Raw genomic sequence first — 22,469 nt, 5'->3', positions numbered from 1 at the left:
TTTGGGATAAGATTCAACTTCTGCTTTGGAGTCAGACAGACCTTGGTTCCACTTTTGCATCAGTCATTGACTCTCTGTTCTAGTATTTCCCATCTTAAAACTAGCCAACCAACACACCGTCCCTCCCCATTTCTATCTTAACCCCACGTTCCCCTCCGGCTGCCACTTCCTGTCTCTGCTCCTTTTTTACAGGAAATGTCTTGAAAGGGTTGTCTGCGGTCACTCCCCTGCCTCCGCCACGCTGCCTGGATGGCTGCCCATCGCACCACCAGGGCTGCTGTTGACAAGATCTCCCATCACGTCCTGAGACCACGTCCTGCTGTCCCTTGTTGCTTCTCTATCCTTATCTTTTGTGATGTCTCAGCAGCCTGAGCTCAGCTTACAACTCCCTTTTTACTTGAAATGCGTTCCTCCCTTGGCTTCCCCCACGGACGTCGCCCCTTCTGGGTTTTTATCTTACCCCTTGGTCTGCCTTCTCAGTCTCCTTTTCTGGCTCCAGCTCTTTCTCCCAACTTTAAAATGGCTCAGCGCCCCAAGACACCCTGGCTTTTTTCTCTTGATCTACCTTCTTTCTCACATTGATAACATCAAGTCCATGGCTGAGAAACATCACCCCCGAGCAGAGGACCTCTCAGTCAACATCTGCAGCCTGCCCTCACCCTCAAGTCCTGGGATCACGCGTCCCACTGCCCACGGCAGGCCTCTTGGATGTCAGATGGCGTCTCAAACTCATTAAAGATAGAATTTTGTTTGGTTTCCTTCCAGCCACAGTGGATAATTCTCTACTCAAACATGCCAAACCTGTTTCCAGTGCTGGGGCCACTGCACCTGTGGTTCCCTTGCTCTGGAAATTTCTTCTCCCTGAGACTCACTCATCAGCCTTCTTATTATTTAGGTCTCAGATCAGTCCCTTTTGAGAGGACTTCTGGTCACGCAGCCTACAGTAGCCTCCCAGACTCTATCACTTACCCTGTTTTAATTCTCTGCACGCTTTATTATTTCTGATATATTTTTTATTTTACTTGATGAGTGTTTTTCTGTCATTGGAAGGCAAGCTCCGAGAGAGTGGTGCTGTGTCTGCCTTGTTCATGGCTACATCCCCCGTGCCTGGAGCAGGCTGAGCCTCCTGGGTGCTCAGTGAGGATTTGGTGAATGACTAGATGAAGCCGCTCAAGTTCTTTAGCCCTTAATTCCTGACTCCTAGAGAGTGGGTCAATAGGAAGCTGGAATTTTGTCTATGTTTTAGAATTTAAAAAAATCATTGAATTGGAGAAAAGTCCTCAATCTGTGCCATTTCAGAAGCAACAAAATCCTTGCCTTTTTTTTTAAATGAGGGACTCAAAACTCACAGTTACTGTCTTCTTTTTTTTTTTTTTTTTTGATCCATTAAAATATCAGTGGACTGAAAAAGTTATGAGCCACAAAAACAGAGAAAATGAGAGAAGGGAAGAACAGATGAGAAAATGTCCACAGAAGTTTGGTTTCTGGAAGACAGAGGGAGAGCGGTGCGGGGGTCAGCGGGGCTCCTGCAGGAAGAGGGCTGGTGGCACTGAACCGACTCAGTCCAGAGTCCCCACAGGCTCGGGACTTGGGGGCAGCAGATACATGAAGGATGGCGCTGAGAATGTGGGATTGGTGGCAAGTTTCTATGTGGAGTGGCTGGACCCTCAGGTCCCTGCTTTCACCTGTTTCTTCCAGGCTACTTCATCCCTTCCTCTAACCAGGAGGAGATGGGGAGTTGCAAGGGCAAGGTTGGGGCTCAGCATATCAGGCTGAGTGGAGAGAGCAGATGGGGGCCAAGTGGGAAACAGGGGGAGCAAGCAAAGGTCTGAACTCTGAACAGTGGGACCTGCAGCCAGGGTTGCCTGTAGGGTGTACAGGGCTGGCAACTTTTTTTTTTTTTTTTTGGTGGTGGTTTTGTCTATAGCAAATTAAGAACTTGAACTACATAAAATCAGCCTATCAGCTCTATTCTGGTGGCCCAATCTCATGTGATCCTATGATAAAAATATTGTGTTGGCCAATAGGATTCATCTGCTTGCTGGGCCACCCTTCTGGAACCAGGGCCTGGCCACTGGGCCCCAGGATGACTCCATAAATATGAATCCTGGAGCTCCTTGGGGCACTTGGTTAACCCCTTGCATGGAGGAGAGGGTCAGAGAGCACCTTGAAGGGGAGAAGCAGGCACTAGGACTCATGTGGGACCTGGTCTGGGCTTGGGGCATCTTACCTGGACCACACTGCTGCCCCTGCCAGTCCTGGGGGTACTATCTCTGGCCAGTCTTGGGGGAACTTGCAAGGGAAATTTGCAAAAAGACACCTCAAAGCATCGGTTTCCCATGAAGTGTGGGGCTTAGGTTAGGGGTCCTGCTTGCTTGAGTCTAAGGGCTGTTCTACCTGCAGCCTGCATCCCACCACAGACTCCTGGGATGCTGGTGGTCTCATACCACCCAGGTAGGACAGAGAAGACAATGAATAGTCTCAGAGGAAGGACCTCCAGATACTTACATTTGAGGGTCCTCAATGAAATGGCTGATCCTTCATCCAGTCTTCCTAGAGTTAAGCCCATCTCTCAAGGAAACCCTGACTACGCACTCTGAGTCTCTGTTTCAGATACATACTTACTTTTTCTCTTTAATGTGAGCAGTCAGGGAACATCAGACATCAGAGGAAAGCCTCCAACACGAATGACAGGCGCCAAATAAAACAAACTTAAAAGAAAACAAAAAAGCAAAGAAGAGAGGAAACAGATCTAAATCAGAATATGGGGGAGAAAAATCTCTAAAATCCTCAGAGACGAGCTATTGCATTCATGACACAATTTCAGGATGCAACGAAGCAAAAAGAAACAACCAAAGAATAAGAAAGAGGGCTTGGGAATTACAAATGTGCTAGCTGAAATAAAAAATTCAGTGGAAGGTTTGGGGGATAAAGTCAGTGAAATCAGCCAGGAAGTAGAACAAAAAGACAAGAGACGGAAAATAAAAGAGAAATGATAAGGCACTTATAGGGTCAAATCAGGCAGTCCAGCAGTTGACACATAGGGGTTCTAAAAAGAAAAAAGCAAAATGAGAGGAGAAGAAATTATCACAAAAATTCTAGGCAGCGATGTATTAGACTAGAAGAACCTGACACTCCAATCAAAAGCATCCTGATTGCCTAACACAATCAATGAAAGAAAATCCACATCAAGGCACATCTATTAAAAAGGTTCAGGGACTTCCCTGGTGGTGCAGTGGTTAAGAATCCACCTGCCAATGCAGGGCACATGGGTTCGATCCCTGGTCCAGGAAGATCCCACATGCTGCGGAGCAACTAGGCCCATGCACCACAACTACTGAGCCTGCGCTCTAGAGCCCATGAGCCACAACTACTGAAGCCTGCATGCCCTAGAGCCCGTGCGCCAAAACTACTGAGCCCACACGCTGCAACTACTGAAGCCGCGCGCCTAGAGCCTGTGCTCTGCCACAAGAGAAGCCACTGTAACGAGAAGCCCGCACACCACAATGAAGAGTAGCCCTCACTTGCCACAACTAGAGAAAGCCTGCGCGCAGCAACGAAGACCCAACGCAGCCAAAAAAAAAAAAAAAAGGTTCAGAATTCAGTGATAAAGAGAAAAATTAGTGCCTTTTGCAGAAGAATGAGAATCCAAGTGCAGTACTGGATGCTGGAAGACAAGATAGTAAAGTCTTGAAACTTCTGCAGGAAAAAATTTTTTTTTTTTTTGCCTTACGCGGGCCTCTCACTGTTGTGGCCTCTCCCGTTGTGGAGCACAGGCTCCAGACGCGCAGGCTCAGCGGCCGTGGCTCACGGGCCTAGCCGCTCTGCGGCATGTGGGATCTTCCTGGACCGGGGCACGAACCCGCGTCCCCTGCATTGGCAGGCGGACTCTCAACCACTGCGCCACCAGGGAAGCCCAGGAAAATTATTTTTAATCAGATTCTATGCTTAGCTAGAAGTTACATGTGAAGGTAGCATATAGATATTTTCAGACAAGACTCTATATAGACGTATAGATTATATATAGATCGATCTATAGATATATATAGATAAATACATACATATATATATAAATATGTATTCAGACAAGTGTCTCTCTGTGCATCCTTTTCTGAGAGGTGTTGTGAGCTATGTTGCTGCAAAATGAGGACGTGGACAAGAAAGAAAACATGGAACAAAGAAACAGGGGCTTCAACTCACAGGAGGCTGAGAGGCGAGTCCTGAGAGGACAGACGGACAGGAGACCTAGATGGCAGCCAGCTGAGATGGGGAAGGAGAGGTGCATCTGGGGGGCAGGCGTCCCTTGGAAAAGATCACTGCTGTATTGCCTGTTATAAAAAAAAGCACTTGGTTAAACACAGAGAAAGATTTACTGCAGATCTTAGAGAAGTTTGGCAAAAATTCAACACTCTACTTCAAGATAAAGCAACTAGTAACTCAGGAAAGAAAATTATTCGAAAGAAAAAATCATCACACTGCCATGTTTTACTGAATTTCACATGCCATTAATTGTAAAATCTATGATTATTTTAAGAAGAAAGAAAAAAACTGTTGGCTATGAAAAAGGCAAGTAGTAAGTTGTAAGACATACATATTTTAGAGATATTAGAAAGTTAAAAAATGTAATTCTTAGAATTGGTGGAAATAGCACCCTATTTGGCGTTACAGTGAACTATATTTAGTTCTGCACCCATCTTTGATTTAACCACAAATTGTGATGTAAATCTATTGTGAGGGTAAAGGAGAGGAAAAGTATGGGTATGAACCTGTGTGGGAAATATAAGTGCTAAATACTCATGTACCAAAAAAGAAAGGTAGTAGTTAATGTCTAGAATTGATAAATCAAGAATTAGCAGCATTATTCAGACACGGATGTAACCACACGAAGGAAAGCTAAAATAATCGAGGATGGTGACCTCTGGGCAGTAGATGAGGGCGGGGTAGGTTGGGGTGAAGTGGATTGAAGAATTGATGTTTTTTTTACAACACGCCTTTTGGCATATAATGCATGATTGACATGTGTGTTCATGTTGCTTTGATTAAACAAAGGTAGAGGAAAATACACACACGGCCTTTTTGGAGCTTGAAAGCAGGATAATAATTGGAGACTTGGGGCCCCCAAACCTGCTCTCTCTCTGAAATATCTTCGCTGACAATAAGGTTAAGATATAATCATATCCTGCTTAACTGGCCCCCAGTTAAGCCCCAGAGGGGCTTAACTGGCCCCTCCCCATGCCTCCCCTCCCCTCTTCCCCCAGAATGGAAGTGTGACCAAGGGTGGCCCAAAGTCCTCTTACTATTGCAGAAAGCTTTAGAGTCTACAAATCGTTCACATATTTCAGGCCACTTGATCCTTACCATGGGCTGATTGGGTGTAAGTATCACTGTTTCATGTGCGTAGAGACAGAGCCTGGAGGGGCACCACTGGCCCACCTCTTCCCGTGACAGCTCAGCCCTTCCCTGCCCGTGCCCTGTCACCGTCACCTAACGTCATTCTGTCCCCGTGGTATCTTAGAGGAAAGAGGAAGAGGAGAGGAAGCGAGGAGAAGAGCAGATTCGCCTCCAGGAAGAGCAGAGGGCGAAGGAACTCTACTGGACCCTGAAGCAGGCCCAGCTGCAGAGCCACCCCAGTGAGAAAGAGGAACGCGAGTGGGAAGAACAGCGTGAGTAGAGCTTGTCTCTTGGGGACTGGGGGGCTGGCCTGCCTTCTTCACCCACTCTCCTCCCACCTGTCTGTTTGCTCAGTCATCATTCCAGTTCACTCAATCAGCCCAGAAGCCTTTGCCTGGGGTCAACCATGTGTGTGGTCCTGCTAAGGACCCAGGGGGTACGGGCTCCATCCTCAAGGAACTTACTTGCCTGTTGGGGAGGTTTCTTCTACTAAAGAATAAAACCCTACATTTACTGAGTTACCAATATTTTTCTGACTCTGTGCTAAGCCCTGGGGATCCAGAGATGAGGGATCACGGTCCTTATCTTGGGGGAAGTCACTGGCCAGACAGGAGATAGACACACAGGCTAAGGGCTTTGAGGGAAAATGCACACGTTCTGTTGGAGCACATGGTGGCTATCCTGGTGCTGTTCCAGTTGAGTTACGAAGTGAGGCTTGATGGCGGTGTAGGGGTAACAGACAAAGAAGCTGGAGAGGGCCCTTGGGAAGGAGTACCCAGAATATGACAAAGAAATGTGGTGTGCTTAGGAATTTAGAGGTGTATGGGGTGACTCTTAAACTTGTAGAGTGTCAGGGGTGGTAAGAAGTTAGGTGGGAAAGGAGGGTGGAGCCAGGTTTGCAGGGTGGTGTTTTAATATGTTCTTGAGATTTGCTTTAATCAGGTATGGTTAGACATTCAGACATGGAAATGACTGTCTTGCAGGAAGAAGCTTTTCCTCACAGATTCCTAGACATGGAGAGCATGGCATGCCGAGCAGGGCCACATGGGGAAACACGAGGGTGAGTCAGGAGACAGAGGGAGCAAGGGGAAAAAGTGGGCAAGAGCCTTCACTGTGGTTTCTTTGGAAAAGGTAAGGTAGGGCAGGGTAAACAGGCTTAGGATTGGCTAGTATGAATAATTTCAGCAGGCTCTGGGGTCCAGGGGCTGCCTCTAGTTCTCTGATACCTGGCCCTGGGGTGATTACGGCAGATGGATAGATTGTGGAGTGTAAGAACTAGATAAAAGAGATGGTTGGAAGGTGGGCTTTGCATTGGTTAGTTTGCATTTGAAAGGCACACTTGCCGGTGAGTCCTCTACTAGAATTGGCTAGCTCTTGGAGGCGCAGTCTCTGAAGGATCGGCAAGGCCCCAGATGTCAAAACTTCGAAAAATACAGAAAATAAAAAGGCATGATTAATATGGGTGGACACTGGAAGCTTCTAAAGGTGAGTGACATGCTTCAGGCTGGGTTTGGGAGTGAGAGGACCTCGGGCCACAGCAGGGAGAGCAGAGATGTGAGGTGCTTTCTGCTGGCCAGCATTCTGGTCCTCAGCACTTCTTAGTCACCTGCCAGATTCATTAAACAGACTTAAGAAAATCGAGATGTCATTCACGTACCATAAAATGCATCCTTTAAAAGTGCTCAATCCAGTGGTTTCTAGTAGACTCACAGAGTTGTGCAACCATCACCACTGTCTAATTCTAGAATATTTTCATCACCAGAGAAGGAAACTCTGTGCACTGGCTGTTACTTCCCCCCGCCCCCACACCCCTGGAAACCATTAATCTAATTTCTGTCCCTGTGGATTTGCCCGTGATGGACGTTTCATATAATAGAATCATACATTATGTGACCTTTTGTGTCTGACTTCTTTCATTTAGCACGTTTTCAAGGTCCATCCACATTGTAGCATGGATCAGTCATTCATTCTTTTTTATGACTGAATAAGATTCTAATGTGTGCATACACCACATTTCTGTTTATCCATTTATCAGTTGATGGCCATTTGGGTTGTTTCCACTTTTTGGCTATTATAGGTGATGTTGCTCTGAGTATTTGTGTATGTTTTTGTGTGAACATATATTTTCATTTCTCTTGGATATATATCCAGGAGTGGAATTTCTGGGTCATAGGATAACTCTATGTGTAACATTTTGAGAAACTGTCATACTGTTTTCCAAAGTGACTGTACCATTTTACATTTCTGCAAGCAATGTGTGAGTGTTCCAAGTTCTTCATATCCTTGTCAGCACTTGTTTTTCGTGGTGTTTTGCTTTATAGCCATCCTAATGGGTAGGAAGTGCTACCTCATCGTGACTTTGATTTGCAGCTACCTAACGACTGCCACAAAAATACTGAGGATCATAAGAAACTATTATGAACAATTATATTCCAACAAATTAGATAACCTAGAAGAAATGAATAACTTTCTAGAAACATACAACCTACCAAGACCGAATCATGAAGACATAGAAAATCTGAACCGTCCAGTTACTAATAAGAATATTGAATCATAAAGTTATATACGGGTATTCAACGTCACAGGGGTCGGTGCCGCTGACCCCGCATTATTCATGGGTCAACTGTATTTCTTTTGACATTATAGAGGTAAGCTTTTTTGTAAAGTCTCTTTGCTTCTACTGAGAGTTTTGAGGAAAACTGGAAGGAAAAATTAATATCAGTCCCCAAATAGAAGATGCCATGCCTGTTCAAAAGAAGGTTTTTCTACACAGCAGGAACCAGGAGATAACTGTGGGTGGCAGCCTTGGTGTAGCGGTGTCCTTTCTTCATGAATGAAATTACTTGCCAGGTTTAGGTGCTGCAAGGCATCGATTGGCTCCCTGTTTTGGTATGAACTCATGGCATACTGTAGCGTTTGGGAGTTCAGCGGCCTGCCGATCTCTCAAAGGATGACCGTGACGTCTACTATTGGAAAGGTCAAGCAACATTTTGATTTTGATCTTGAATGTCCAGTCTCATGGGTTGGAATTTGGCCGATTGGAATTAGGCATATACGGTTTTGGTTTTTGCATGGGAATTCTTGTAATGCTTATAAATGAAAATGAAATCATTCAACCATCTTAAGTCAGACAAAAATAATAATAATAAAAGAAACATACTGGCCTTGGAAAAAAACAAAAAAAGAATGTTGAATCAGTCATAAAAAATCTGCCAACAGAGAAAAGTCCAGGAGCAGATGGCTTCACTGATGAATTCTACTGAACATTTAAAAAAGAATTAATACAAGTCTTTCTCAAAATATTCCAAAAAATTGAAGAGGAGGGAACACTTCCAAACTCATTTTAGGAGGCCAGCATCATCTCATACCAAAGCCAGATAGAGACAATACAAGCAAAGAAAATTACAAGCCAGTACCCTTGATAAACATAGATGCAAGAATCCTGTAATATTTTGCTACAGAATATTTGTACATTTGGAAAGGCCTTCTGGAGGAAATGGCATTTGGTTTGGGAAATGTGGGGATGTAAATAAGGCGGGCAAGGGCATTGCAGCTGAGGGAACAGTTCTGAGCAAAAGCAAGGTCATAACGTGCATAGAACACGACACATGCTTTGATGTGGTTGCAGCCTGGGGTTCATGGTGGGTAATGATGGAAATGAGGCCAGAAAGATAAGATGGGCAAGAGCGAACGAAGAATTCATTTGTTTAAATTTGGGATGGATGAAGAGATGGGTGAAAAAAGAAGGCAGGACAAAATTTATACTGAAAAAAATAGTGAACGATCACAGAGTGAAGTCACACGAGGCTACTGTGGTCTGGGGAAGGAGCAATGGGCTGGGAGCCCGGTCCTAGCTCTGCCACTTCCTGGTGTGTGACCTCGAGCAAGTTCTCGCTCTGCTCCGTTTCTCAGTTTCTTCATTTGTGAGCTGAGGGTAATCAGAGAGAGCTGAGGGTGAAATGAGAGGGAGGAAGCACAGGTGCTCTCTAAGTTGTGAAGGGCTGTCACTCACGAAGTGTCCCTCTTTTTTGTAGCTACACAATGAGATGGAAAGTTATGGGCTGGGCTGGTGTTTCATTGGTGACGGAGGATGGAAATCATTTGGCCCCAGTGCTGCCTGATTGCTAATTAATGTACTGTGTGGCAACCGAAAATGGAAAAACCTACCCTGAACAGAGAAAAGATGTGATCATTCAGGCCCATGATTTGGGTTCCTCATTTTATGCTTTCTTAAAGAATGATGAGCTAAACCCTGGAGGCTGTCATTCAAATCCAGCAAAGCCATTCTGCACTCAATTAACTTAATATGAAAGATATAGTGGGCCATTAATCTACTGGGAGCAGCAGTTTTCGATAAAACACCTAAATTAAATTCTCCAAGTTAGAAAAAAAGGGAATTGTTCCCTTTAATATCACTTGAATACAGAGTTAGTTATTCAGTTCAAACAGCGGAGCAGGCTCTGGCTTCTGAGAAGCTCTGAATATATCAGGCAGAAATTCACTTAATAATTTCTCAACTGTGAATTTGGAAGAGTGCGAGTTAGATAACCTTTAGTCATCCAGAGATTTAGAGATGAGCCGGCCTGACTTGGTTAACGGTATCATTTACAAAAATTGGAGCTGTGTGACTGTTCACTCCTCCCCTCCCTCTTTGAGCTGTGTGATCCCGGTTGTGGGCCCCCCCTACCCATAACTAGCACTCTAGTGTCGCACGCCTTGTGGGGTTTCGGTCAGAGCTGAGAAAATATGTGCTCGGGCCCAGTAGGGAGTCCAGTTATGCTGGTTCTCTTCTCTTCGCTCATAAAAGGGCATGTGCTCTGGAGTCTGGGTTTAAAGTCAGTGATTCTAAAATGCTGTGCGCTTGACACAGGCAGAGCTTGAAGGGGCCTGTGGAGATGGGGTGTGGGTCTGCCGACGGGGTGGGCAGAGAAGAGTTTTGGGCTTGAAGGAAAGCTGAAGGATGGCACGGAAGGATTTTTTTTCTCTCTGCTGACGGGATGGGAAATTGTGTAGTTGCTCCTTGGACGTAAGTTTGAACTGATCCCCAAACTCCAGGTGCCATGTATTTTTGGCTTTACAGCTCAGAATGATGCCAGCGTGAGTCCCCACATGCCTGATTCATGTCCTGCTCCCCTCTTGAACTACTCAGGAATCCCTGGGCACTTTATATTGTCCCCAAAGTGAAGTCTTTCGGAGCTTCACGCTGGCATGGGGAGCGCTCTGGTCTTAAGGAACCCCTGAAGTTCCTCCTGGTGGCCACAGGGGGCCACTGTTGGCAGCAATCAGGATTGCAAGCAGAACAAGGATGGTTGACAGGTGATCTCAGAAGCCTCGGGGTGCAGGTAGAGACAGCCCCTTACTTTGGCCTTGTTTAGCTGTTGGTGAGCCTCACTGGGTTTCTCCGAGGCTCATCAGAGCTCACTGTCTTGGCACCAAACACGTCCTCTCCCCAGGTGACGGCTGCTCCGGCAGGTTGAGTCACCAGAGGCCTGTATGTATATCCTTCAGCATCCGGACCACCTGTTTCCCTTCTCCCAGGGCTCAGGAAACGTACCCTTCTCACGAACTTTCATTTTTCCCATTTCCCTGACAAGAGCTCCTGACTCTACCCAGCCCCCATTCTTACACCACTTCCCCACCTTTTGTGCCTTAATGGGGCTGGACCCATCCTAAAGGTGGTATTCCAGTCCCCTTATCTCACAGTCAACATGATCATAACAACAACAATAGATAATATTTAATGAACCTCCTTCATTTGCCCGGAACTGTCCAAGCCCCATCTATGTACAATCTCATTGATGTCTCAAAGTAACCCTACGAGGCCCTCATTTTACAGATGAGGAAATAAAGTGTAGGTATAGTAATTCAAGTTGTCCAAGGTTCCCATGAAGCAGAAAATGGAGCAGAATTTAAACACATCTACACACATACACAATTTAAATCTTTATTGGTGCCTTTTCCTGTATATAGGATTAGTCACTAATTTTCAGAGACATTGTGCTATTCACCCAAGGGGTTACTACAAATTGATGTTGCTTTGAAGCGTTTGGTTTCTCGGCAGGCTGTAACTGGCTCATCTGAATTCTATTCAGCACTGAGTCTTTTCGATCTGGGCAGAGGTAGGGAGAACCATGGGCAAGTGCTCTAGAGACGGGTCTCATGATGAGCAACAGTTAATGATCTTCCAGAACCTTGTGGCCCCTGGACCTTTCCCCCTGAATCCCATAGGCACCTCTCACTCCACACATCCAAACTCCATCCTCCTCTTCCCCCACCTGCCTCATCACCTGACTGTCAGAGGCAGAAACTTGGCTGTCATTCCGGTCTCTCTTTTTGCTGCCAATCCCCAAACCACCAAGTTGTAAAGATCTGACCTCCTCAATATTCTCTGAATTCACTCCCCTCCTTCCCATTGTCCTGACATTAACCCCATTGCTCTTTGCCTAGGTTTCTGGTTTCCAAGCCTCTATTCTTGTTCCTGTCAGATTCATTTCCAACACCATAGCCAAGTCAGTCTTTGAAAAGTGCAAACGGGCATCCTGCTCTCCTGCTTAAAGCCTTTCAGTGGCGTCCATCACCCTTTGGTAAAGCACTAAAATTAATTAGCCGGTATTTATTGGTCTCCTAAATGGCCTTTTCTGTTTCTGCATCTTCACCTCTTGTCCCCTCCCCACAGGAGCTTCCCCCCAGCCATTCTAAGAGGGATGCTCCAACTCCCGCTTGCCTCTGGGCCTCTGCCCCTGAGCCTCCTCTGCCTAGGAGAGCCTCTCCTTGGCCTCTCTTTGTTGAATCCTGTGTGTCCACCAGGCATCAGCTTAGATGTCCTTCTCCAGAGGATTTCTCTGCCTGGATGAGGTGTCCCCTCTCTGGGGCCCCGCGGCACCCTGTGCACACCCCACACAGCTCCATTCACCATTTGCTGGCATGTTTCCTCTCCCAGGCAGTAAGCTCTCCAAGGGCGTGGACTGTGTCTTGCTGGTTGCTCTATCCACATCCCCTAGCCAGGCAGCCAGCTGATACGGTGGAAAAAAGCACTGATTCTGTAAGACGCTACACTGCCATCTACCAGGAAATTGTCACATCTGTACATATCAATGATGGTCATGGGCGACAGCGCCCCCTGGAGTTGTGCAATGCACAGCTCGGGCCTGCACGGCATGGAGCTGGCACAGGGAGGCACTATACACACGTGCTGAATAAGTGTGTTTTTAGTGCCCGAATGTGTTATTTAAAGTGTTAAAAACCCTGCGTCTTGCAATGACGAGCCTGGCCACATCTCTGGAGCTATGCAACTGCTCCCAGAGATGCTGCCAAGAGGAAACCCAACTCCTGCTGTTTCTCTTCAGCATTGGAGAACTGAGCAGGAGCCTGGGGCACAGGCAAGGACGTGATTCCAGAGCAGCCTGGCCGTTCTGGCAGCCCTTGGACGAAGCAGGGGGTGGTCTCTATTTTCCATGGAGGGAAAACTAAGACCCAGAGAGATGAAAACTTGTCCTGGGCTATATAGAGAGTTAGGAGCAAAGTAAAGCAGAATGCTCAGCTGTCTCCCCACCCCCGAGCCTGGGACAGCTGAAACTCCCACTCTGGCATGGGTGTGGCTGGACTCCCCAGACTGTGGGACTTGGTTTCTTTCGCGTAGCAGGGCTGCAGGCCAGGCAGTCCTGGAGGGTGGTGTCTTAGCTCTGGGAGGTGGTCCCACGCTGGGCAGATGTGGGTGCATCCTCGTGCTAGGAGAGCAGAGATGGAAGGGATCTTTCCCCCTGATCTGCAGGTGAGAGAACGGAGGGATGGCAGCAGGGACACAGCTGGGGACATTTCTAGCTAATGGTGACACCCTGCTGTGCTCTGGCCTCTTCATTCTCAGCCTGGTGCTCCCCAAGCCAGAATGTCCTTTTGTTTTTTTCATTTTAATTGTGGTAGGGGACTTCCCTGGTGGTCCAGTGGTTGAGATTCCGTGCTCCCAATGCAGGGGCGCAGGTTTGATCCCTGGTCAGGGAACTAAGATCCCACATCCTGTACGGCACGGCCCTCCCCCCACCCCAAAAAAGTAAAAAAAACCAAATAAATTGTGGTAAAATATACAACTTAAAATTAACCATTTTTAGGTGTGTAGTTCAGTGGCATTCATAGTGTTGTGCTACCATGACCACCACCCACCTCCAACGTTGGTTATCTTCCCACACTGAAACTCTGTCCCCATTAAACTAAAACTCATTTCACCCTTCCTGTAGCCCCTGGCAGCCGCCACTTTCTACTCTGTGAATTTAACTACTCTAAGTGCAATAAGTGGAGTGTAAGTGAAATCATACAACGTTTGTCCTTTTGTGGCTGGCTTATTCACTTAGCATAATGTCTTTAAGATTCATCCATGTTGTAGCATGTGTCAGAATTTCCTCCCTTTTTGAAGGCTGGATACTGTTACTTGTATGTGTATCCTATATTTTCTTTATTTATCCATCGATGGACATTTGGGTTATTTCCACCTTTTGGCTATTGTTAATCATGCTGTTATGAACATGGCTGTACAAATATTTGTTTGAATTCCTGCTTTCAATTCTTTTGGGTATATATCCAGAATTGGCATTGCTGGATCATATGGTAATTGTATGTTTAATTTTTTATGGAATTGCTGTACTATTTTCCACAGCAGCTGCACCATTTCACATTCCCACCAACAATGCATAAGGGTTCCAATTTCTCCATGTCCTTGCCAATACTTGCTATTTTCATCTTTTTTTATATTTAAAAATTTAAAAAATAATAGCTATCCAAATAGGTGTGAAGAGGAATCTTATTGTGGTTGGTCCATTTTTTCAGTCTCTAAATTCAGCTTTTCTTCTGGTCCTCAGTGTTTTCATGCTGCTCAGCTGCCTTTATGTATTTCTGAGAGATGAGATGGAGAAAGGAGACCCTGGAACCTACCTTAGAAGTGGAGATGGCCATGGCCCCCCTTTGTTCTGCATGCAGTGCAGGCCCTGGGAACTTGGGCCGTGGGAGGAAGCCGGTGACTCGGTTGGGGCCCTCGTCTCTGCAGTGCGCCCTCCGGGGACAAGGACTGTCCGATACTTGCTGCTTCAGGGCACAGATGCTTATGGTTGTTTTCAATGGGATAGAAGAAAAAACTTCAGATTCTGGCTGAGGGTTTCCATGGCAGTCATATGATACAGTTCGAATCTATCCCGGATTCAGAGAAGGAACAGAAGCAACCTTTTAAGATTTCAAAGCTTAATTTAGGGTAAGCTGGGAGTACCTGGCAGTCCAGTGGTTAGGACTCGGCACTTTCACTGCTGTGGCCCCGGGTTCAATCCCTGGTCGGGGAACTAAGATCTCGCACTGCTTGTAAACAGACCCAGATTTCATGTGACCGAGCATCAAGGGTGCCCCCTCCTTGACTGGCCAAGAATTGTCTATGACTACATTTTGAACATGGGAATGCCAGGGCTAATGAAAATAAAAGTTTTAGCTAACGCTTATCATGGTGCTTAAAATGTACCTGACACAGGTCTAAGTGGTTTATATTATTAGCTCTCTTAACAACTCATAACAACTTTATGAGGTAGGGACTCTTATTATGTCCATTTTACTTTTGAGGAAACGGAGGCCCAGGGTGATTAAGTAACTTGTCCAGTGTCACACAGCTGGTAAATGAAGTTGAGATCTGAACCCAGGCAGCTAGGTTCCAGAATCAGGCTTTGGGAAATTTGAAGAAAGGATCAAGTTCAGAGGCCTGATTTAGTAAGACATTGCTTTAAAAAAAGTACTTCATAGTTTATAGAATTTTATGTTTCATTGAATCTTCATAGTAACTCAGTGTGGCAGACATTCATGTCATTCTCATTTTGACAGAGGTGTAAAGTGAAGCCTAGAGGCATAGAGCTTTCTTAAGAAAGCTGGCATGGGGTGTTGGTGAGGATGGGAGAAGAGGGAACCCTGTGCACTGTTGGTGGGAATATCAAATGGTGCAGCCGCCATGGCGAACAGTATGGAGGTTCCTCAAAAAATTAAAAATAAAGCTACCATATGACCCAGCAATCCCCCTTCTGGGTATATTTCCAAAGGAAATGAAATCAGGCTATTAAAGAGATATCTGTACTCCCGTGTTTATTGCAACATTATTCACAATAGCCAAGCTATAGAAACAACATGAACATCTGTCAACGGATGATTGGATAAAGACCACGGGAATGAAGGAAATCCTGCCGTTTGCAACAACAGACATGGACCTTCAGGGCATTATGCTAACTGAAAAAAGTCAGAGAAAAATACTACACGATACCACCTATATGTGAAATCTAAAAAGCCGAACTTGTGGAAACAGAGAGTAGGATGGTGGCTACCAGGGGCCGGGGGTGGCGGGGTGTGAAGGGGGAGGTGGGGGAGCTAGGGAGATGTTGGTCAAAGGGTACAAACTTGCAGTTAGAAGATGAATAAATTCTGGGGATCTAATGCACAGCCTAGGGATTACAGTCAACAATACGTTATATGCTTCAAAGTTGCCGAGACTAGATCTTTTTTTTTTTTTTTGCGGTACGCGGGCCTCTCACTGTTGTGGCCTCTCCCGTTGCGGAGCACAGGCTCCGGACGCGCAGGCTCAGCGGCCATGGCTCACGGGCCCAGCCGCTCCGCGGCATGTGGGATCTTCCCGGACCGGGACACAAACCCGTGTCCCCTGCATCGGCAGGCGGACTCTCAACCACTGCGCCACCAGAGAAGCCCCGAGACTAGATCTTAAATGTTCTCACCACACAAAATTAACTATGGAACCTGACGGAGGTGTTAGCTAATGCTATGGTGGTAATCATTTTGTAATATTTTAAGTGTATCACATCAGCACATAGTACACCTTAAGCTTACATATGTCAATTATGTCTCAAAAAAAGAACACGAGAAAAGAAAAGGACCCAAGAGAGCCCTCTCGGAGCTGCCGTTAACCTGTCTGACTCCACATCAGCCCCTGGGCGGCAGGGCTGGCTTCCTGTTGCAGCCTCAGCTGCATCCTCACCTCCAAGTGCCCTCCAGGCCTCTGCCTGGGCATCACGGTTGGTCTGAGTCGGTGGACACAGCTGCACAGGGGAGAGTTCGCAGAATGGTGGGGAGCTTGGTGGCGCCTGAACACAGAGTGTGGGCAGGAGCTCAGAGGCCCACTGGGCTGGGAAAGAAAGTGGGGCGGGCAGGATGCTCCTTAGGGGCCAAGGGGTTTGCCCTTTGTCCTGTGTGCATTGGGAGCCACTGAAGGCTTCTGAGGCAGACAGTGGCAAAACTAGAGCTGGCTTTTAGGAGGCTGGGTTTAGTCCCTCTGTGACCCACAGCTTGTGCACTCTCCTAGCCAAGTTCCAAAAATCTGTCTTCGTAGTTTGCATGTGACTTCCTTCTGTCACTGAGTGTGACTGTCTCTCGGGCTGTCAACACTCAAAGGTCACTGGCCCTTAGAGGGCACAAGCTTCTATGTTTAGTTTGTAGTCTAGTGACCGCAAAGCCTGTGCTGGGAAACCTGGCCTTGTTTGAGCCTGTGGTAGCAGGCACTATGGTGTTCTTAGTACCTAGAGTGGAAATATAGGGTTTTTTTCCCCCTGGGGTGGATTCCTCCTTCTTTTTCTGGAAGAACTCCTATTGACCTTTCCAGACACAGTGGAATGCTCCATCTCCTTTGGTGGCTCCTGGCTTCCTCATAGAATGTGAGTGCTACCGCCCCTAAACTCTGACAGTACTTGATCAGTCCCTGTTCTCTTTGTGCTAGAGATATTTATTTGTCTGATTTTCCCAGCTAGGCTCTGAGTGCCTTGAGGGAAGCGTCTGGTCTTTGCTGTCTCTATATCCAGTTCAGGGCCTGGCAGAGTTAAGTACTTAATTGGGCACAGTCGTCCAAGCATATTATCACCTGCTGACTGATACATATGTATTCTAGGCACTAGAATGCATCAGTGAATAGACCAGAGAAAATTCCCCTCCTGCCCTGGAGCTCTCAGCTTATTAGCTCCTCTGCATGTGACTTCCACATCCATAAATACCTTCTGAGGGACAGACTTCCCGCTGCCTTCCTCAGATCTGGGGGATGTTGTTTCGAGGGTGGACTTTGACAACTTGAGAAGGAGAAGCGCTTTCTTTCAGCATGAGGGCCATGTGCCTTGTATCCTCCAAATGCTAACAGAACACAGTTCTCTGACTGGTAGGTTGTAGGTGCTCGCTGCACAGGTATTGGATGGAGATTGGAGTAGAATTAGACTGTGGGTAAGATTTTACTCCCGGGGGGAGGGGGACCTGCTTGGGCCAGGGCAATCCCAGGTCTTGCACAATGAGAAGGACACGGCCAGCTCCACGAGTTCTCTACAAAAGGATTGGATTTTAGAGGCAGACAGGGGCCTGACACGATGCAATCAGACTACAAAATAATTGGTTTTAATTCTAGACCGTACCTGCAGCAGGTTTTGTCCCCTCTCTCGGCACTTTCCCAGCCCCAGGACTCCCTTTTGAGTTTTAGAAGCAGCAACTTGCAGATGTCCACACTGCCTTGAGGAACATGAAAAGACAGAGGCCAGAGAGAGGGGCCTTGTGGCATTCTGGAACCTGTGGCGTGACACAGCTGTCAAAGGATCCCCTCCTTTCCCTCCAACACACTCACCCACCAGCTGTCAAGGCCACAGGAAACCAAAGAGAAAGGGCACTGTAACTGGGACTCCAGAGTTTCCAGCAACTCATCCTGTGGTAGCAGACAGGGTGGTTCCCGGCCAGGCTTGGCCACTGACCCAGCTGGGCAAGTCAGCGTCCTTCCTTGGAAAGCAGTTTCCACGTGAATAACATGAGGAGGTTGGATGGGATGGTCTTAAATGCTCTTGTGGCTTTTTGTAGGAAAGAGCAGGGGCTCTGGTATCAGATACACCTGATTTTAAAATGAAAGGAAGCTTGAGAGGTGGGGTAGAGTGGCGTAGAGAGCTGCATGGATTTCAGAGCCAGACACACCTGGGTTCCGACCCTGGCTCTGCCCCTTATTAGCTGTTTAACTTCAGACAAGTTGCTTAACCTCCCGGAGGCTGGGTTTCTGTGCAAACATAGTGATGTGCCCTCCTCCCTTGGTGGCTGGAGGAAGCGTCTATAATGCGATATTGCAGGGAGGGCCCGGAGCTCAGGGCTTGGCACAGAGAAAGCTGTAATCAGCATGGGTGGTGGCAGTGGTATTTGAGATGCTAACCACTTCAAGGTGGACAGGTGTCCTTGAGGCAGGGCACAGGGTTTGAGAAGCTGCTCTGAGCAGGGCACTCCAGGAAGAACTACACATGGAGGTGTAAATTTCCATCCAAAAGTTGCTTGCTCATTCTGGAACAGGGCCACAGGAACAGCTGGACCACCCCAAACTGTCATGAGTGTCTTTATCCCACAGGGACAGGCTAACCCAGGGCTGCTGGCTCAGGTTGGGCCCGCCATTGCCGGGTGCCAAGCCTCCACGCAGCACACGTGGGTGCATCCGGATGAATCCTGGGATTCTGGGTGAGTCCCAGGGCTCCTGGCCATGTACTGGCTTGCTCAGTGCGTGGCCTGGGCTGCAGGTCTGGGTGAACACGCTCTCTATTCCTTTCCAGTGCGTCGGTCCAAGGCGGCTGATGAGGAGAGAAGGCGCCGAGCCCAGCGCGCCCGGGACGAGTACCGGCGCCACTCCCTCCGTGCCATCCAGAAGGGCACGGTCGCTGGCCTCAGCTCCAGGTTCCGAGAGCTCGGCCAGAGCCACGAGCAGGAGGCGAGACTCTACCACCACCTCCTGGGCCCGGGGCCGCCTTCACCCCTGGCCGTGCCTGGCAGGTGAGTCGCGGACCTCGCATCCCGCATCCGCATGCGCGGTGTGTCTGGGGGAGGGCCTCCGGCTGGGGCGTAGGGCACCAGAGATCCGGTCCGGCTCTGCCTCCGACTTGCTGTTTAATTTGGGGCTAGTCATCTCCCCTCTGTTGGCCTCAGTGCCCTAGTCTGTGTAATGGGGCAGGAGTTGGGGAGAGGAGTCGGGGTTGGAGATTTCTACCAACTCTGGAGTTCTGGGAGGCTTCACCTCTTTGGGGTCTAGGATTCCTTTGAGAATCTAAAGAAAGCTGTGTACCCTCTTCTCTGCGAAATGCACATATGTAAATACCCCAAAACGTTTGCATATAATTTCAAGCTCTAAAAGATCCGTAGACCCCAGGTTAAGAACTTGTAATGTAAGACCTCAAATGGGTTAAATGTGGCCCAGCAGCCTGGAACCAGAACTCGCTGCTGCTTTTTGTAACCACAGGTGATGCTGGTGCATCCCGGGTTCTGATAGCCGGTTGCAGATGAACGCAGTTGAGTGCAGGAGGGTCCTTACACGCTGGGCTGATGAGTGGTTTGGCAAGGGCGCTCAGGTGACTGACTGCCCATGATTGCTGGGACGGAGGATCAAGAGGTTGCCTGGAGCCTCTCGACCTGCCGCCTGTGCCCACCTCAGGCCAGCCCTAAGGTTGGTTCCCCTCCTCATTATTGCTGATTGTCTGCTGCCCGGGGGAGGGCTCAGAGGCTGGATGGTGAGTGCCTGCTGCTCCCTGAACCACAATAAACCTGCAGAAGAGTCCATTCAGCCCCAGATGACAGAGGGTTGTCTGGGTTTTGCTTTGATTGGGATCTAGGATTATTCATAAAACCCCCTCCCTCTCCCTGCAGCCTAGGGAGAACTGACATCTGCATTCCTTCCTTCCTTCCCTCCCTTCCTTTCCTCCTTCCTTGTCATTTATATGATTCACAAACCAGAAAGTTTAAAAAGATACATGGAGGAAAGGCTGACTCCCATCCTTGCCGTCCATCTACTCAGTTCCCTCTTCCCCGCACAGGCAACCACTGTTCTTAGTTTATGTGTCCTCCCAGTTCCTTTTTGCAACTGCCAAGGTGAAAAGTTGTATCTCCTTCTTTTTTTTTTTTTTTGCATAAAAGTTTGCCTATCATACACATGGTTCTGCATCTTGATTTTTTTTCCATTTAACTATAAATTTTGGAGGTCTTTACATATCGATTCTTACCTGATTATTTTTATTTAGTTTTCTTTTTACAGCTGCATAGTATTCCACTGCCTGGCTGTGCTCTAATTTATTTTTCAAAACCTCTATTAATGGGCATTGGTGTTGTTTGAAATCTTTGGTTATTACCAACAGTGCCCTTAATGAGTAACCTTGTAGACACGCAACTATTATCTACAAGAGAGATTCCCAAAAGTGGGGCCACTGGGTTAGGGGCTACATGCACTTATAGTATTGATAGTTCTCATCAACTTGCCCTCCACAGGGGTGGTACCAAGGAACACTCTCATCCTTTAGCCTTGCCAGCAGTGCGTTGTCAGATTTTTGTTTTGTATGAGACATAATATCTCAGTGAAAATTTAAATTTGCATTTCTGTTTATGTGTGAGATGAAGTATTTTGTATATGTTTAAGGGCCTTTGGTATTTCTCTATCTGTCTGTTCATTTCCCTTCCTGCCTCTTCATTGTGTTATTGGTCTTTTCGCCATCTGTTTCTAGGAACTCCTTAAGTATTAGGGAAAATATTAGGGATGCTTTTCTTTGTGATAAACATTTTTTCCCCTCAATTTGTCATTTGTCTTTTATGATGATGTTTTCTGTCATGTGGGAGTTCTTTATTTTTATGAGGTCAGATTTTCTTTTATGTTTCCTGGATTTGGAGACATAGTTAGAAAAGCCTTCTTCCTCTTGTGCTTTTGTTTTTAAAGGAGACGTATAATTTGTCCTTCAGGCCCAGAAGACAGAGCTGCATGAACTGTGTTGCAGTCTGGCTCCAGGCTCGCTGTGTGTGGCTGTCAGTAGAGGAGAAGAAGTGACAGCCACAGTGTGCTGCCTTGGGTGGAGCAGGGGGATCAGGGACCATGCAGATGGAGCGGCAGACCCAGGCACCAGAAGCCATGCCTCAGCCTCCTTCCTGTGGCTGCCCCATGGAACAGGTCCCCGTGGCCTCACTGCCCTCAGCACTGTGGTGCTGGCACCGGCGGCCAGCCCACGCTTGCCCGGTTATTCCGGGGGCAGACACATTGTTGATGGGAGAGAGTTCCAGGTGCAGAAGTGAGGCTTCTGGCCAGGTGGCCTCTTGGAGCACTTGGTCCTAGCATTTATATTCTGGGGAATCAGATTCTCTGCTTAGAAACAGAGGGACAAGAGTGAACGAATTTTCCTTGCTGTTATTTATAACCTCCTCTTGCCTTCTAAGGAGAATGAGTCCTAGAAACCAGAGGATATTTCTTCCCCCGAGCACAGTTATTTATTGGGGAATGCAAGTGTGAAGGAAGAGGCTGGGGCAGGGCTGCAGTGTGCCGCTTCATAAAGAGGAAGAGCACCTGAGGTTCCTGAGAAGAGGGAAATCCTCAAGGGCAGATACAGAGGAGCAAAGCTGGTTGGAGGGGTGTTAAAAAAAAGCCTGCAGAGGTGGCAGCGGGAAGCAAGGGGTTTGGAGAACAGACTCCACTGATGATGGCTTTAGGCTGTTCAATGGAACCTCACCCCCTGTCTTATTGCATCTTTTCTAAAATCTACAGTGTTCACTACTGTGTGTGTGTGTGTGGATTTATCTTAGGGCAGGTAAAAATAGGGGCTCCTTCTGGGGTTTGCCAGGAAGTGCTGGGCTCAGCATCGAAGTGTTGGTTGGTGCGGGGGAAATGCAAAGACTTGGGGACATCGTGCTGGTGTTTATTTCATAAGAGACGACGACAGCGGTGGTGAATTCTAAATGCCAGTGCTGTGAGGTGGACAGACAGCAGTGACAGTGTGAGCCTGTGCCAGGTTGCTGTCGCTCAGGGGGAAGGGTGAGAAAGCTGTGGTTGTTCATGCTGGGCCCAAAGTCTGCTGAAGCTCTGTTTTCATCCCACACAGCAGTGCAGTGTGATCTTGCTGCATATCACCTCAGCACACAGTGGTGTGTGTTGTTACGGGGAATGTGCTGTCAAACCCTTACCGGGCTTCATGTCAGTGGGGCTCTAGTGCAGCGGGGTCTCACGTGGCCCCGTCTCTGTATACGTTCAGGAGCCACAGTATAACAAGTAAAATCTGGGCTTACTTATGAGAAAATATCAAAAAGCAGCTAAT

At 47.5% G+C, this 22,469-nt stretch overlaps 1 protein-coding gene across 3 annotated transcripts in view; it reads left to right on the top strand.

The window, feature by feature from the left end:
• SH2D4B (SH2 domain containing 4B) overlaps positions 1–22,469 on the top strand; it is an 83,700-nt gene that overhangs the window by 36,471 nt on the left and 24,760 nt on the right. For all 3 annotated transcript variants that reach the window (XM_079900951.1, XM_079900950.1, XM_079900949.1), the window contains exons 4-5: positions 5,516–5,663; positions 18,966–19,182. In XM_079900951.1, the coding sequence (XP_079757077.1) occupies positions 5,516–5,663; positions 18,966–19,182 (365 nt within the window). The remainder of the gene's footprint in view (positions 1–5,515; positions 5,664–18,965; positions 19,183–22,469) is intronic.

This window comes from Stenella coeruleoalba (assembly GCF_951394435.1).
Source record: "Stenella coeruleoalba genome assembly, chromosome: 16".
Taxonomy (NCBI): domain Eukaryota; kingdom Metazoa; phylum Chordata; class Mammalia; order Artiodactyla; family Delphinidae; genus Stenella; species Stenella coeruleoalba.
Note: the sequence above shows the minus strand (reverse complement) of the source record. Positions and strands in the feature narration are given on the sequence as shown.